At 42.5% G+C, this 18488-nt stretch overlaps 1 protein-coding gene across 3 annotated transcripts in view; it reads right to left on the bottom strand.

Annotated features, from left to right (window-relative positions):
- LOC311235953 (supervillin-like) overlaps positions 1-18488 on the bottom strand; it is a 271644-nt gene that overhangs the window by 72940 nt on the left and 180216 nt on the right. For all 3 annotated transcript variants that reach the window (XM_084323493.1, XM_084323494.1, XM_084323495.1), the window contains 6 exons: positions 16846-16929; positions 16625-16711; positions 15619-15799; positions 13552-13724; positions 9515-9670; positions 4517-4653 (listed from right to left, as the gene is read on the bottom strand). In XM_084323493.1, coding sequence (XP_084179619.1) covers positions 4517-4653; positions 9515-9670; positions 13552-13724; positions 15619-15799; positions 16625-16711; positions 16846-16929 — 818 coding nt within the window. The remainder of the gene's footprint in view (positions 1-4516; positions 4654-9514; positions 9671-13551; positions 13725-15618; positions 15800-16624; positions 16712-16845; positions 16930-18488) is intronic.

The following is an 18488-nucleotide window of genomic DNA, read 5'->3' as shown; positions in this document are numbered from 1 at the left end:
AACGTTAAATCGATTAGCGTTTCGGCCCTACACAAGCTAGAGTTAAAAATCAAAATGCATATGATCGGTATCATGTTCCACCATGAATGCATGAAAGGGGGGGCGGGGCGGGGGAAGTCGTTTCTGATTATTGATTACCAATAACGGCATTCGTTATTGCAACATCATACGCTGACCGGGTGGATGGCTAAGAGAACAAGGCCCGATCAGACTGAAATTGACGTCAAAAATCGCTCTTACCTGTGGCCGGTTGGATTCCAAAAAGAATTTCCCAGTTATTTGATCGCCATCTGGTAGATCGATATGTCCATTGGCTGATGCTATATTCCTTTACTGCATACTCAATTCGGAGTCGCAAAAAGTATTCCAGGCGATCTGGTGAAGCCATAGCTTTAGGCTAACAGAAAAGCTAACCCAGAGCGGAAAAAAAGTGACACCCGGTCTGCAACAGCGGAAACTGCATTCTTGAGACAGCGGCAATACCAGGATCTGGCCGGTACTGCACTTTCGGAGTCCCGATATGCCTTTTCCAGCCAACATATAGCTCCGTGACAACATCCGGGATATTAGAATGGAATAAAAACAAAAACAAGCTTAACACGTATTATGTGACTTGCTCTTACAAAATCAGTCACATTGAGGTGCAGTGGGCAAGGCGCTCACCACGAATACTGGAGACGCTGGGTTCGCCTGTTCGAGCCCAGCGCTCCACATTGCTTTCAGTTTAGCTGGTCGTCCGTACTAATACACATTGGCAGTATTAGGGGGTGGGAAACTGATGGGTGGGGATCGGGCGTTGTGGACAGCGACTCCTACAGGTCAGTTGGTGCGCCTGCGCAGTAGAATCAGGAAGCGATGGGGGCGGCGCCCCTCCAAAGCGCAGACCCCTGACGCTGAAAGATCGCGCCGCGCAGGTGAAAAGATGCGACTGCTGTTACCTCGAATATCGGAGGGGACTCGTGGTGTATGTATGACTTAGTCCACATTGCAGCCGGCTTGTGGGAGGCAAGAAACAGCGTTCGAGACAGGGGAGGGTTGAATTGGATGATACGAAATTGGGATGGGAGAAAAATAGAAAATGGGAGAAAAAGTGAAAAAAAAAAAAAATCAGTCACATTGACTCAAAAATAAATTTTGAGATGTATACACCAATGGAAATATGAGAATGTTAGCTTTCCAATGATACAAATATCATCTTTCTACTCCAAATATCAAGCAAGTTATGCCCTACTACATATCGGATGTCACCAAAACATATTGTGGAGAAAAAAGCCTTCAAAGTTTTCAGTACATTTTGAGACATTTATTCAATGTATTCACACAACTATTAACACAATACCAAACATGATAACATTGAAACCTTGCCCATTTTTGCTTCCCTCTTTCTCTCACACATGCACACATGCACACATACACCCGCACGGGCCGCGTGAATATTAAAGGCAACCAACTTGTGTTCAGCTTTTCGTTCAGCGTTTCTCTGATTGGCCACACGGCCAATCAATCAATCCACTAGCACACGCCCTTGCGGCGCGGCAGAAGCGCTGGTCGAACCAGCGGTGTTCTGTTGTGTGACTGTACTACAGCGGTGTTCTGTTGTGTGACTGTACTAAACTCTTCCACCACATGACCGACATTTGACATACAGTACACCTCCTATCTATGTTGGGATTATGTTTGGTCATGACAAAACAATAAAAATCGCTACTGTTAGTAATGCTGCCACCACCCACTTCAATGACAGAGCTCTCATATTTGCGAATGCATAAACTATATCTTAAATTATGGCGATGTGTCTAATATGGCTGTCGCGAAGTCATTGATAAGCGACAGCCATATTAGACACATAGCCATAATTTAAGATATAGTTTATGCATTCGCAAAATATGAGAGCTCTGTCATTGAAGGGCTTCGTTCTACAACGGACCACGGCCGCTGCTGCTGCTGGACCGAGTCAAGCCGGCGGCGGCGCACGGAAGCCGGGGATAAACCACCGCGTCGCCCCGCTGGCGCTTCAGGCTCAGCAGCCTCCACGGGCGAAATAACATAACGTTACAGTTCCACACTGATGTACAGTGAGTGTCTAATATGGCTGTCGCGAAGTCATGCCTCTCCCTCTGAAAGCCCATCCACGCTGTGTATCATAGAGACATAGAGCACTCCATCTGACAATATCATAATGATGTGTTTTCTATATTATATCCACAATCATTCATCTAAAAAATTGTATGGGCTTTGATTAAACATGTAACCTACACCTACTGTAACTTACTGTACCTCTGCTTCCTACAGCACAGCAGGTAATGGCGTTAATCAATGGAACGCGAAACATAATAACGTTAAGCTTTCTAGTTCAGCGCATTTCATAACTGTATGGGCTTTGTTTATACACGAGTGAATCTGGTAGTTGGTTGTTAAAAACGCGAAACATAATAACGTTACGCTTTCTAGTTCAGCGCATTTCATAGCGCTCCACTGCTACCGCAGCCCAACACAAGTGCGTTGGAACAGCAGCCACAAGTTGGTTGCCCGCGCTGCCGCTCGCTTGCTTGCTTGGATTTCATTTGGGACGTGGGACGACTGCGCTTGCCTGCGCGTGGGGGCAGGGGGGCGCGGCCAATCAGAGAAAAGCCGAACACAAGTTGGTTGCCTTTAATATTCACGCGCACGGGCTGCACCGTGCACGCACACATACACACACACAGTACTATATACCGTCATGTATGTCCCTATGATATTCATGTATGTTGTGTATGTCATAAATGTCACTATGAATTGAAAATGGGGGACCCTGATGTAAACAAGACAAACATCTTTCTCTGGTCTGCATCCCCTTAACAATTGTGTGTATTGAGCCGTACTGTATTGTACCCATTCTGCAATCTGTTAAATAAAGTTTTCATTCATTCACACACACATACATCTCATAAACACATACAGTACAAGGAATGTATAGGAATGTGTATTCGCACACATATGTATATGCTTACACATGACTATTGATTCCTTGTACTGTATGTATTTATGAGACAGATGTGTGTGTGTGTGTGTGTGTGTACACACACCTGCACGTGCATATACACAGATACAGTAGAGATACTGTAATATAAATAAATTACAACATTAAGTAACATCTCTAATAAAGACAGGTGACAAATTTGTTTTGGCTCAAGTGAAAACGTAATAGTGGTAAAGGTAGAAACATTTGCATGTTCTTGGTATCTAGGGACATCTATGAACCTCAGTGAATGTATTCCCAGTGTCAGAAATATTGTGTCTATTACCAGGCTTGCTAAAATTGTGATGAAACAAAGGAGAATATGAATTATGATTTTTCTTTGCATCTTTTGACAGTGAATAACACCATGCTAAAAATTACCAGACATGAAGCTCGTTCAGTACCTTCTTGAGATCACGTGTACAAAAGATCTAAGCATATGAATAAAGGGAAGATAATTAAACAGATGGTTTTGTTGATACAGTACTGAATTCTGCCATCCGGACACATTATATTATAGAATATAGAATATCAGGCTATATAAATGACCTTATTATAGCCATGTTGCATATCTATGGATTGGGACAAATCTAATCTTTCCAATGGTAGAGTTCAATCTGGATTTCGTATTACAAGAACCGTGAATGAAATCTGAAAATAATAACGTTAATTATGGACATTGCTCCGTCATTTTGGATAGGTTTTTCAACTCGGATTGTTGCTAAACTTTCACAGAAGGTAGATACAATAACTGCGCTCCAATATATGCCAATTATGTTCAGTTTTGTGATAGATAATCCAGAGAAATAAGAGAAATAAAAAAACAAAATGACGTAGTGCAAATTTATAGCGCCAATAATCACCTGTAAACAAATACATTTCAGAACCATCTCTCATTTCTACGCTTCAAAATGATATTTCACAGTCTAAATGAGAGATAATTCATACGTATTATGAAAGCCAAGGTGTTTTATTAGAATATGTTAAAAGCCCAAAAGTGAAAAAATCCGCCATTTGACAGAAAAAGACATTCCTATGTAAATTAGCCATTGCGACTTCCGACTGATTCTGTGAGAGCACGTCACATATATACGTGGTTGGCCACGAATGTGTTAAATGGATCAGATACTGGGCCCAGATCAGGCTTAAATAAGGTATTTTTGTTATTGATTTGCATTATTTGTATCTTATATTCTGCCATTGAGAAGGATGGACCTACAGTATCTAATGCAGAGAAAAAATAAGTGTTATGTCTGAATCATTTTAATTAAATGATTCCAAACTAATTGTCCAGTCTCTCTTCCTCAGGAGATCAACACTAGTGTTCGTGCAAAACTGTATTAACCACATACGCTGCATCAATCCAGTGCACTGGGGTGTAGAAATATACTCAGCAGCTCTGAGGTCAGTGAGGTGGACGAGTACCTCGTCTTTGAATCGTACTCGGCAGCTCTGAGGTCAGTGAGGTGGACGAGTACCTCGTCTTTGAATCGTACTCGGCAGCTCTGAGGTCAGTACCTTGGCCTTCTCGATGACGTTGGCGAACTCCCCGCTCCACATGAAGCAGTGCTTGGGCGTGATGAGGAGGAAGCAGTCGCCGCTGTTCAGGGAGCTGGCCGCCGGCTCCACCAGACGCACCTGCACGTGTCTCCGGCCTGCGTGGAGGACACATGGATGAATGAATGAATGAATGAATGAATGAATGAATGAATAGATTATTTTCTGTCTTTGTTTACAACAAATCAAAAACACACTTGTGTGGACTTACAAAAAGAAAAAAAATCACAAATGTACATATTCAAAGTAAGCTCACACACAAAATCCCAACTCATCTAGCTTTTACATTAGTTCTTACTTTTTTTTTAACATGTTTTAAGAATACATAACCCTCTTAAATGATACTTTCTTTCCCTTGGTTTAAAGAGACATTGAATACAAACTGGTAGGCTTTGCTCTTAGCACGAAAAATGATTTCCAAAGTTTTTATGTACACCATATCTACAACTTTTAATGTGCAGGACTTTAAGAATAATGGATTTATCGATTCAAGGTAACTAGCTTTGTTTATTATTCTAATAGTCTCTTATTCACATGTCTCACATTCACAGAAGACACAGATCGTTTGTCACACATAATATGGACGGTTTCATCTCGACAACAAAAACATTCTAAATGGACCCAAGTTGATTTTGTGTTGCGATGTTTGCTAATCCAATAACTGACAAGGAAACGATAAAAGAAGGAAGGGTCATCACATCAGTGCTAAAATATGATCATCATGGATTTTGAAATAATTCCCCTTCCCAACTCCAATCAAATAGAACATCCCTCCCCCTCAGTGATGGAGTGAAGGCCAACTGTCCATCACTGTTGCCCCACATTCTGCCATTGGCTTTGATCGATGTTAACACTTTGGCTGCCGGGAACCGTCTTTAGACGTCTTTGCTGGCCATGCTAAAGTTGCCGGATGACGCGTTACGTCGTCCTTATATCAATATTTCAAAAATCTGCGATCGGATTCATATGTCCCCTCCGCTGGCCTGAGATCCACCAGCAGGACCCACTGAGCTCTCTGGCGGTTCAGGAGCGCCATCTGGTGGCCGATCGGCGCAATCGCCAAACAGGATGTGGCATAGAGGTTGTGGTAGACGTCCGTAGTACTTCCGGGCGCTCGCTATAGGTCATGGGACTCTGGCTCGTCACGCTACACGGTGATCGATTGGCAATAACTCGATAAACAACATGATTTGGACGTATATACCATTATACAAGCTGGAGATGGACCGGGTAAAAATATATCCCATAATGATAAGATTTCTACTCTACGATGATCGCCCAACGGCGCGCGGAGACTGGGGTGAGTTTCAGCGTGTAACGTTACCGTCTTCGATACTAACTGCTATTATCAACATTTGACCCACATTAGATGATTGGTATAACGCTGCCCACGGAATTATAAACGCCCCCTCGCCCATCCGGTCAACATCAGATGACGTGTAGTAACTTCTAGAAGTACGTCTAGTTGGAATTTTTTATATCGCGCTGATTGCCATCAAACTGTATTTCATCATCAATATAATGCATTTGGGGCTATATATCACATTCTGGAGAAAGCTGCAGAAAGAGATGAAAACATACTTATACATTAGACCATACTTTACTATGAATATGTGAATGAAAAAGTTTAACGTTGCTACACAATGAACAATACATATAGGACTTTGAATGGGCCCTAATAATGGCAATGTAGCAATAGAATTTAAAAAGTTATAGCCCTGCAAAGAAGGGGACTTTCTCCATAGACAAATAGCGCTGGCAATCTATGGTATATCATGAATTTAACCTTAGGCAGTGTTAAAATAGAGTTCCCCTCCAGAGACACGTCAAACTGCAGAAGCGAAAACATACTTAGTGGCCCACTTCAGTATAGAGAGTGATGCATCGATCTGAGAGAGTGATGTATTTGCTCACTACTTTTAATTAGAGTTGCCTGGCATGTGTTTCTGTATAAGCTGTTCTGTATAAAGCCTAGTAATCACTTCATTACTTGACTGGAACTCTGGACCTCATCATACTCGCTCTGGTGATTGGCTTATGCTTAAAGGCCAACTTGCAGGTTAAACCCTACTCTTCAATTATGGGTAGTTTACATCATTGGTATCTAATTTAATAATTTCTTTTTCCATTTGACGCCGGGAATGCCACTCAGAAAGGGTTAAAAAGGTCCACGCTCGAATAACATGCACAAGCAAATCTAAAAGCTTATCAGACGCTAGCAGGGCCGCAACGTCACTCCAGGTAACTTTCCCTACTTCTGATCCACTACAATGGAGTTTGACGAGTGCAGAAAGCCATTTCCTTGATCCAAATGGACGCCTTACAAGACGCAGATGGGTTTAATCGTCTGAGACTTTGATGGACCAGCTACAACTGGTTGAAACAAGGTAGTTATAAGGTTTTTAATGTCGTAAAAAAAAGAACTACATTTACCACTAGGCAGCCTGTTGTTCAGTACAGCAGCGCTACTGGTCTGTGGGCTGTCGCCTTATCCCCGGGTCATAGTATCAAGCTGGCTATATAGCTGTGGCTAACGTTACCCCGCTAACGTTAGCATTATGTCTACTGTCGTGCATGTAAAAGAGTTTTGGGAACGAGTAAAATGTGCAGGTCCTCTTCTCAGACCTGTGGGGCAAAGCACTGCACGCGCATAATGCCGGCTAGCAAGCTACACGTCGCAGCATGTTGATACGATAGTAGCCCCCTCGGATAGCACTCGGTGCATCACAGTCACGAAAGGGGCTACCACGATAGCTATTAGCTAACTAACGTTAACGACACAATGATCAAACACCTTATAACTACTACTACTGTCGTGTCCATAAGTTCCCTGGCAGAATACTTGTGAGGACAAAGGTATACAAAGAGGAGAGAACCATTTTAAATCAGGCATTGTTAGGAGTTTCGAGAATGGCGGCTACCAAGCTAAGCTAAGCTACGTTAGCTACTAACGTTATATACACAATATGTACAACGACACAATGATTTACATTATTACAAATATGGTAACGTGGTTGTGGCTTTTACAAATGGTGGTTAGCTTTAGAGATGAATGGCTATGATCACGGAGCAATAGTGTTAGGTGAAACAGATACATTTTCATTCATCACTCCTCGGCTAGTAGTAGCAAGGCTCTCTGCTTCCTGCCACTACTGTAGCTGTGTGTGACTCTCAGAGCCCCTGCTGCCCTGCACCTCGTGTGACGTCAGCATTAAGATGACACACGCACGCTATGATTCCATGCATTAAAATATGCATGTGCGTGGAGCTTGTGGTTTGGTCGACAAAATGTTTGATAAAAACGCTAAAACTGGGTCAACTTTCCCCCCCCCCCCCCATTCTATGATAATCGCCTTTTACTGGAATATTCCAGAACGTTGTCATTTGTCGGCCTATTTATGAATCGTTTTCAAATAAACGCTAGATGATCGATAGTATATGTGTGCGCACGCACGCTCGTGCCGCGCGCTGATAATCGCTGCTCTTATTTCCTGATGGCTTTTACAGTGAAACAGCAATATCACATATAGTGGAAACGCTTATATCTCCGTGAAAACGAGTCTGATTATCCTAAGATTGATAACATAGATTCCTTACCTGACATCAGATGGTATCCAAATGGTATATTCCAATTCCTGATCACCATTCGAAAAAATCGATAATTGTATTGATCCACCGTGTGTACAGTACAACACATAATCGCCGCGGCTCAGCGGCTCCAGAATGAACTCTGGTAACCCCGGCTGCATCAGTGAGACGTAAAATGTGGAGTCAGAAATCCTTTATCCCATTCACTTCGCTTTTTTCACATCTGAGAGCCTGGGGTGACTGGATATCCAAGGGTAGGCTCGCTTGATGCAATATGATTTCAGATCGCTAATTCTTATTTTTTATTTTTTTAAACGATGGGCATTCAACGGTCGGGGGGTAAACCCGAGAAATCTCGGGCGTGGCATCCAAAGTGTTAAGGAAATTGAAACTGAATTAGGAAAATCTGCTTTTAGCTTCTGTGCCCCGACACATGGAATGTTTTGCAAAGCACCTTGAAACTCAATACTTTAGTATCCATTGGTCCGTTTAAATCTATAATAGCCAACCATTTCACCTCAGTCGGAAGTTGTATTAATTATTCATAATTGTATATCATATATATCATTGATTAGTTTAATTGCTTGACTTTCTGTTTCTATATTGTTTGTATTTTCTATATTGTATTTATTATGTGTTGTATTTCTCAACGGCATTGTAAATGAGAGCTTGCACTCAATGATTTTTCGAGATTAAAAAAGGTTTCATTGAATCGGGGGCCTAGCAGAAGAAAACATTTCACTGCCACTGTACGCGTGTGTGACGAGTAGGGCTGACCCCGATTAGTCGAATAGTCTAATAATCGATCGAAAGGAGCCGTAGTCGACAACCTCTTAGTCAAATGCAAAAAAAAAGGATAATTATTATATATTTTTTTATTCTTTCCAAAAGCAAAGAGGCCTAGAAGCGTGTCTAACGCTAATGACGCACATACCAGCGAGGAAGCTAACTGCCTAAGAAATAGGGCACAGAGGCACTGAAAGAGGATTTCACCCGTCTAATGCACACTAGACAAATATCAAGATGTATCCATCAGTGGACCAATTGCATGCTTTCGCAGAGGACAAGAAGCCTTCCGTCGACTCCTTCAGACATTAAGCACCCCCACAGCCCAAATGGAATTAAACAAATAAAATGTATCATTTTATTTAAAAAAAAATTCAGTTGACTATCGAAAAATGTTGGCCAATCAAAGTCGACTATACAAATCCTTAGTCTGGGACAGGCCTAGTGACGAGTAAAGACTTAAGACACTATCGATCACTTCCGCTCTGCTCCGGTTGGTTGGGAGCATGAACTACCCCACCCACCCCCACACCACATAGACAATAAAAACATGAATGTGTCTCCCCACCACCGTGTGTCTCTAACCTTTGATGCGGATGAGCATGAGCTTGTTGAAGGGCAGGCTGCTGTTGTTGGTCACCACCTCCGTGGACTTGACGCTGCGCAGGCTCACCTTGCGGAAGTTCTCCTTGCTGGCCAGGCCAGCCAGCGCCGCGTCCGCCAGGTTGGAGTGCTTGGCCACTGGAGAGGGAGAGGCGGCACGGTTTAAGTCACACATAGACATACCATTAGAAAAAGTTGTGTAAAACACTATTTTTCTGTGGTATTGTTATCAACTTTGGACCTGTACTAGATAAGGCTTGAGGCTATGGACCCATTATGTTTTCCAGGTCATACCCATCAGCTGGAACCTGTAAGAGGCCTCTGTTGGCAAGATAATTCAAATGGAAGTAAAAAAAAAACTTAAAAACTTAACTTAACTTAAAAAGAAATTGAATCATGCAGAGTGATTCTTCCTGTTGTGGATGAAAATTCAGAATGTTTCCTTTCAAAAGAGACCAGACTCATGCATGTGCTATACGTATAAAGTATAATAAATTGCAATTACTTTGGGTATGCAATTTTCAGGCGTTTTCTGAAAAAATTTACCCTCCTGTTAACCCTTTCTCCGCTGATGACGTGTTAAGACGTCATTCCTCGCCATGCTTAATCTGCCAATGACGTTTTACAGCGTCTTTGAGATCAATATTTCAAATTTCTGTCATGGTATTCATATTTCACCCACGGATCCTTGATTGGTGCTGTAGGACTCCGCTCAACTCTCCAGCGCTTCAATACCGCCACCTGGTGGCCGATCGGCGAGTTGCCAAACCGGAAGTGGGGCCGGAAGTGCTTGGTGTCACCCCTATTCCGTCCGCCACTCGCTATCGCTCGCGGGACTCCATCTGGACACACTGGATAATCCGTTGCCATAACTCGATAAACAACATTATTTGGACGTATATAGTATTATACAACCCGGAAATGGTTCGCCTAGATCAACATCCCATAATAGCGATCTTTTAGCGATTATTATTATCCATACAAACTCTGCTATGATCAATATATCACCCATACTACATGAAACATTTAACGTCGGTCATTGCATTATAAACGACCCCCCCCCCCCCCCCCCCCTCCGGTCACCAGCAGATGATGAGTCATGACGTTTAGGACCTTGTACAATTGACATTTTTTATCTGGCGTCAATCGCTATCAAACTGCATTTGATGATCTAATATATGCATAAATGGCTATAAATCACGTTCTATGAAATACTACAGAAAACGATAAAAACATATTTATACTCTACCGTATTTTTGTATGAATGTGTGAATGAAAAAGTAAAACGTTCCTACACCCTGAACGATAGCTAATCGATGTTGAATGGTGAATGGGCCATAGTAATGTCAATTTAGCAATACAATTTAAAAAGTTATAGCCCTGCAAAGTAGGTGAACATCTCCATAGACAAATAGAGCTGGCAGACTGGCTACAAGGATGGATATAAGCGTGGCAGAGAAAGGGTTAAGAGGTTAAAGCTTGAGACTTAATCAATAGATCCCGTCTGTTGCAGAGTTTAAAACCTTGATCTCCAACCGCCAATCAAGTTGTACAGTATGTGATGTAATTGATTCGTTTGTTAATGTGATTTCCGTATTTGTACACTTGACATGACTGTAAATGAGGGAAACCTCGGTTGCCTTTCGAGTATAAATATAATGTAGGTTTGACATTAAATGAAATGAAGACAACTCACCACAACTACCTCTATACAGCTGCAATCTCATACAGGAACAACGCTACCCGTACTTTTCGCACTATAAGCCGCACCTGACTATAAGCCGCAGCAGCTAAATTGAATGATGTGTACATATATAAGCCGCACTGGACTATAAGCCGCATGTGTTTTAATGTTTAATTACCATATGTAAGGAGTGGAGCTTGAGGCTTAATTTGACTCAACACGGGAAACCTCACCCGGCCCGGACACGGAAAGGATTGACAGATTGATTGCTCTTTCTCGATTCTGTGAGTGGTGGTGCATGGCCGTTCTTATATTGAGCTTTAAGTTCCCACCTCTACAGAGAATGACTCCCATTGGGACACAATAGTGTCAGACAAATAACATTAACTCATTTACAAGTTGTATTAAGTTTAGCAAATAAGGGAACAGATAAATAACATTTCAATGCAGTAAAAAAAGGAATATTTCGATTTTCGGGTTTTGTCCACATATAAGCCGCACCGTTATATAAGCCGCAGGGTCGAAAAATGGGGGGAAAAGCCGCGGCTTATAGTCCGAAAAGTACGGTAGTTGTAGGGTTAGGGTTAGGAGACCTGATGAGAGTATTGGTGTGAATGTGAATGTTTGTATGTTTGAATAGTCACTATTCAATAGTGTATCCGTCAATATTCGACTGTATAAATGTATGCCTTGCACTCTGTGTCTACCTGAGAACAGCAATCAATTACAAGATACAATTAAATACTCCCCCTCCCACACCCTCCGCTCATCTACTGGACTCCTATCCATCCCCAGCTCACACCTCAGCACCATGGGTGCCCGAGCTTTCAGCTGCTCGGCTCCCAGACTCTGGAACTCCCTGCCTCCACATGTCCAACAGTCTGACTCACTATCATCATTTAAATCACAACTGAAAACCCACCTGTTTAAACTTGCATATTCACTATAACCTGTGTCACTGTTCTATACCCCCTGCTGTTTGTTAGTTTTTGTTATTTTAACTCCACTGTTTTATACTTCCTGTTGTTTGTTTTGTTTTTAACTGCCTTGCTGTATTTTTATGATCTGTAAGGTGACCTTGGGTGTCGTGAAAGGCGCCACCAAATAAAATGTATTATTATTATTCAAATGTTGTGTTTATACTGTAAAATACATTTGAACAGATAAACAACAAGTCCACTGCTGATCAGTCCCCCTCCAATTCAATTAAGAATTGAAAATGGGGGACCCTGATGTAAACAAGACGAAAGTCTTTCTCTGGTCTGCATCCCCTTAACACTTTCTCCGCCAATAACATCATAGAACGGGTTTCAAGTTCATGCGAATTCTGCCAGATCACGGCGTACAACGTTATTCTGTTCATATTTCATATTTTCGCCATGGTATTCATATTTCACTCACAGATCATTGTCTGATGCTGTCTGAGCCGACACAACTCTGCAACGCTTCAATACTGCCACCTGGTGGCTGATCGGCGAGTTGCCAAACCGGATATGCCCGTTGAAGCTCGGTCCGTCCCCTAAATCCGTCCGGCCACTCGTTTATCATCCCAGGACTCTAGCCACACACCATGGATATGGATCGCTGCCATAACTCAATAATCCACATGATTTGGGCTGTTATTATTATTATACAAACCGGAAATGGATCGCCTCGATCCCCATCACATAACTGGGATCTGTTTGCTCCAGTATCATCGCCCAACGCTAAGAGGAGGCTGCCGTGAGTTTCAACGTTTTTTTTAAATTATTATTATCCATACAAACTGCTCTGATCTATATATCACCCATACTACATGAAGCATTTAACAACGATCACGGAATTATAAACGACCCCCCCCCCGCCCCGTTCACCCGCACATGATCAGTCATAACGTTTAGGACCATGTACAGTTGAAATTTTTTATATAGCGTCGATCGGTATCAAACTGCATTTGATAATCTAATATATGCATTTATGCCTATATCTCACGTTCTAGGAATTACTGCAGAAAACGATAAAAACATATTTATACTCTAGACGGTATTTTCGTATGAATGTGTGAATGAAAAAGTAAAACGTTCCTACATCCTGAACGATAGATAATCGATGTTGAATGGGCCATAGTAATGTCAATTTAGCAATACAATTTAAAAAGTTAAAGCCCTGCAAAGAAGGTGAACATCTCCATAGACTTACAGTACTGGCAGAGAATGGTATAAGATGATCAAAGTGGTGGCAGGGAATGTGTTAACAATTGTGTGTATTGAGCCGTACTGTATTGTACCCCATTCTGCAATCTGTTAATAAAATGTTCAATCAATCAATCCACCCCCCTCCTCGGTGAGCTACTCACTCCTCTCCACCTGGATCCTCTTGGTCTCCAGACTGGCCACGTTGAGCCGCTGCTCGGTGTAGACCTGGCGGATGTCGTTGCGGGCGGCGAGGGCCCTCAGGGGGTTCCGGGAGCCCTGGTTCCTCCTGGCCGGGCGCACCGCCCGCTTGTGTTCCGTTAAGGCTGAGGTCAGCCTGCGGAGGAAACCAATGTAAATAAAACTACAACATACTGTACAGCAGTGGTTCTCAAACTTTTTACACCAAGTACCACCTGAGAACGTAGCTGGCTCTCCAAGTACCACCATATGACCGGCGTTAAAATACAGTCTATTCAGCTATGCACAGTTCACGCAGGAGGCAAATGTATTCCTAATACCATTATTTATTGTTAACTTTTGTCAGACACAGCCACAATGTACAAAGGGATAGCACTAGAACTAGCAAACGCTTCCACACAACTCATACAATGCAAGGGGCATTGAGAACATAATAACTAACATTCTCACATAGCAAGTGAGAAAATTAAGAACAACTGTATTTCAGCAAATGTACTTAATTCTCTCTCTCTCTCTCTCTCTCTCTCTCTCTCTCCCTCTCTCACACAGCAAGCAATTGTCCGTCATTCTCTCTCACACTCACACACACACACAAATTATTTTGTTACAAAAACTTAATTTCCTGCATTCTGGTGCAGGAATTTTTGAATTTTTACCCTTTAAATGCCAGTGTTTGTGATGGGCATCACAAATTATTGTAAAAAAGAAAAGAAAACACATACTGTATTCAATACATTTTTGAATGTTTACCCTTTAAATGCCAGTTTGTGTGATGGCATCACAAATTATTGTTAAAAAAAACACAAAAAGTAAAATATTTACAATATATCAAATGCAAAGTACATTTTTCTGGGGGGGATTATTACAGGCTAGGCATGTGTCAATGATTAGCAGCAACACTCTTTTCAGACTCTTTTCAGAAAAGTGGGAGTATTAAATTTTTTATCTGACATTACAAGAAATCTAAAAATAAATGGTTATGATCAGGGCTGAAGTTGAATTAAAGATTTATGACTGTTTAGACTGCAGACTCTGTCACAGTGATCTCCTGGTTGTTCCCCACTTAGATTATCTAACTATCGCGCTGCCGCAACCAGAAACACTGGCCTGGCCTGCTTCTAAGTTCAGTGGCCTGACAGCAAAAAAAAAAAAAAAAAAATGGAAATGTTTTCAAGTACCACCAGCAGTACCACCAAGTACCACTAGTGGTACGCGTACCACAGTTTGAGAACCACTGCTGTACAGCATACAACACGTATATATTTTTGATTGGGCCTATAATGGGTTATTTTAAAGACATTATTTATTTTATATTTCACTTTTTTCTCCCCACATTAATATATTATTACCAATTCCGTGGCATTTGTGAAGATAGGGCCAGGTTTGAAAATAGCTTTTAGCTTATTAGCTAAATCTGGAAACCTTTTCACAAGCTAGTTAACAAGGCACTGCTCTATCCCCATGTGGTTCACACACAGGCACACACATAGACGCAGGCACGCATGTGCATAGACACACGCACACGCATGCACACCATCAACCTTTATTTATACTCGAAAAGACAATCGAGGTCACCCTCATTTTAAATGTCGTCAAGACTTTACAGACATTTCAATGCACACATTTCCACAATATAACAATAAATATTAATAACTATCTATATAGTATAAAATCAGCACACCGATTGACAATAAAAAAAAACAATGCATAAATTGCAGACATAATAGGTATAAAAGACAATAAAAGTAGTGCAAAACACGCACGCAGGCACACACACAGACACAGGCACGCATGTGCATAGACACACACACACATACACACAACACAATTAGTCAAAGATATTGGAAGTAGAACGTATTGGCGTATATTAGTGATGAAGTTATATTTTTTGTGCCGTCTTGTTATATGTCTTCAGTACCGTTTCTCTGTATGTATATCGGTCTGAAAATCACCAATAACAATTATACAAAATGAAACGCGATGCCAGCGGAAGTCAACGGGGGTCTTTCTTGGTTCCTCAGAAGCCTTACTTAGGTGTGTTGGCCTGGATCAGACTGAGGTCCTCTTCGGTCATCACCACGCTAGAGTTCAGCGCCGACGGCGACACAGCCTTGTAGAAGCTGCTGAAGGTCTCGTCGTCGTCCAGCGTCATCACCTCCTTCTCCGTCTCTGCTGTCACCTCTACAGTGGACGTCCTGCCGCTGCCCACGCCTGACACACACACACACACACACACACACACACACACACACACACACACACACACACACACACACACACACACACACACACACACACACACACACACACACACACACACACACACACACACACACACACACACACACACACACACACACACACACACACACACAACGCCAGGTGACAGGAAGTAGGAAAAAGGAAGTGTCACTCAGGATCTCTTTGAAGTCTATCAGGTGTTTCATAGTTTGGGCTGAAATTGTAAAAGGCCAAGGCTCCACATCATAACCCTGAAGATAGCATCACACGGCACAGATAGGAGCTTGGTAAAGAGTTGTCACAACAACACAACTTTACCCTATGATACTAGTAGTAGTGTACTTATTTTATGCCTATTCTTATGTCTGCACTTTCTACATTGTACTACTTTGATTGTCTTTTATACCTATTCTTATGTCTGCACTTTATGCATTGCTTTTATTCTGTCAACTGTATGCAAATTGTATGCCTGCCTATGTTAATTTTATGCTATTTGCTGTGAAGCACTTTGAGCTGCAATCCATGTATGAAAAGTGCTATATAAATAAAGTTGTTATTATTATTAGTAGTAGTAGTGGTGGTACTGTAGTAACAGTTTGTTATTGACATGTTATTTACAACATATGATGTTGCAGCAAGAAATAATAATGTCCCTATAAATGCATAAATAATAACGGATAGTGATATATGACCACTGCTGCCCCTAGAGATGAATAACTGAATAGCACCAATAGTGGTAGAAATAAAAATAAAAATGCATAAATAAATAGCTAACAATTTTTTTTTGAATTGTACCTTTACTGTGGAGCTTGTCCAGGAAGGACTCCAGCTTGTCTAGTCTTTTGTCTCCTTCCACCTTGACGTCAGTTCTGCTGGAGATTTCTGCCCAGTGGAAACAACCATCACACAGTCATATTAATTTTAACGTCTTAGGTAATCGCACAAACAAGTTACTGCACAAACAAATTAGAATAGAAGCCCAGTGACGGATGGAGGGACTTGACTGATGGTGGTACCTTCCTGAGGCTTGACAGGCGTGCCGCTGGACTTCTTAAGGTGTTGAAGAGGGGATTCCTCCTTCCCTGTGTCGGACACCAGGCCTGGAGGGGCAGAGACATCCACCAGAGTCAAACCAGCTTTCCATGCATTCAATCCATTCAGGAAGTGGACTTGTAAAAGTCCTCTTGTAGATCCAGTCTATGAAGACATTCTTGAGAATGAAAGCTCTCATCACTAGGGAGGTGAACTGTAGTTGGATTCTTTATTTTGAATGGATTGAACTATGACCCCCCCCCCCCCCCCCCCCCCCCCCCCCCCAGTGCCATATCACACAGTGTAAAGCAATTCTTCTGTCGGTAAATGTGAAGAACCAATGGCAGCCCTGTACTTTTTAACTCCACCATTATCTCTGACCAACCGCTGCACTCTGCAGTGATTCTCAGCATGGCTGGAGTCATAAAGGACCCCCGCTTGATGGACACGTTAGCCGCTACATGAGGACTCCTGCTGCATCACTGGTCCAACAGGCCGCATAGTGCGGATGCTTTGTGTGGTGCTACTATGCAGCTCAATGGGCAGACTGCTTGGTGCTCTCTGAGCAAGGCACTAAACACTGCCAGGGCAAGAGGTTCAATCCCACCGGGGGCCACCCGTACTTACGAATGTATGCAGCGCGCTATAAAGGCAGTCAGTGTCAGTCATTCACTTATTCACTCATTCATTCATCCTGTTTATAAAGAGACTGCGGCAGTTGTGGTGTAAGGCCCTAATGTTCCAATGGTTCAGAATTTGTTTGGTATATTGGCATTCAAAGCTCAATTCAGGATTCGGATGATTCTGTCTTTTTTATTATTAATATTACTCTGTGTAAATCACTTGGCTAAAAGATTTGACTGTTTATTCGTTGTGAGCCACCATACCTGTGTGTGTGTGTGTCTGCTCTGAAATCCTGTGAGGCGTGTGTGTGTTTACCTTGCGATGCAGTTGGATGCGTGAGATGTGTGTCTGTGTGTGTGTGTGAGCCAGGAATACAAACAAGGTTTCCATGGACTGGAATAACGGTATAGCCACTAAACCTTACAATCAGATAATCAGATCAAAACAATGGTTTGTGTTTGGTGTTCCTAGACTGGTTATCAGTGAATGGGTTCCAGTTATAGATGTAGCGTGTCTGTACGCGGCTAGGTGGCGCAGTGGGCAAGGCGCTCGCCACCAACGCAGGAGATGCTGGGTTCGAGCCCAGCTCTCGCCGTTGCTACCAGCTTGGCTGGTCGTTCATACTAATACAATTGGCAGTATTAGGGGGTGGGAAGCTGGTGGGTGGGGATCGGACGTTGTGGACAGCAATTCCTACAGGTCGGTGCGCCTGCGCAGTCGAATCAGGAAGCGACAAGGGCGGCATGTCCCTCCCACGCAGACCCTCGCCGCTGAGAGATGCGACGGCTGCCTCCTCGAGTACCGGAGGGGACACGTGATTCAAAACTTCGTCCACATTGCAGCCGGCTTGTGGGAGGCATGGCCTAACAGCGTTCGAGACAGGGGAGGGTAGAATTGGACAATACGAAATTGAAATTGAAAAATGGGGAGAAAAAGTAGATAAAAAAAAGATGTAGCGCGTCCGTCCGTGTGTGTGTGTGTGTGTGTGTGTGTGTGTGTGTGT

Source organism: Notolepis coatsorum (assembly GCF_963971535.1).
Source record: "Notolepis coatsorum genome assembly, chromosome: 10".
In the NCBI taxonomy this organism is placed as follows: Eukaryota; Metazoa; Chordata; class Actinopteri; order Aulopiformes; family Paralepididae; genus Notolepis; species Notolepis coatsorum.
The sequence above is the reverse complement of the archived record's forward strand: the minus strand, read 5'-3'. Positions and strand labels throughout refer to the sequence as shown.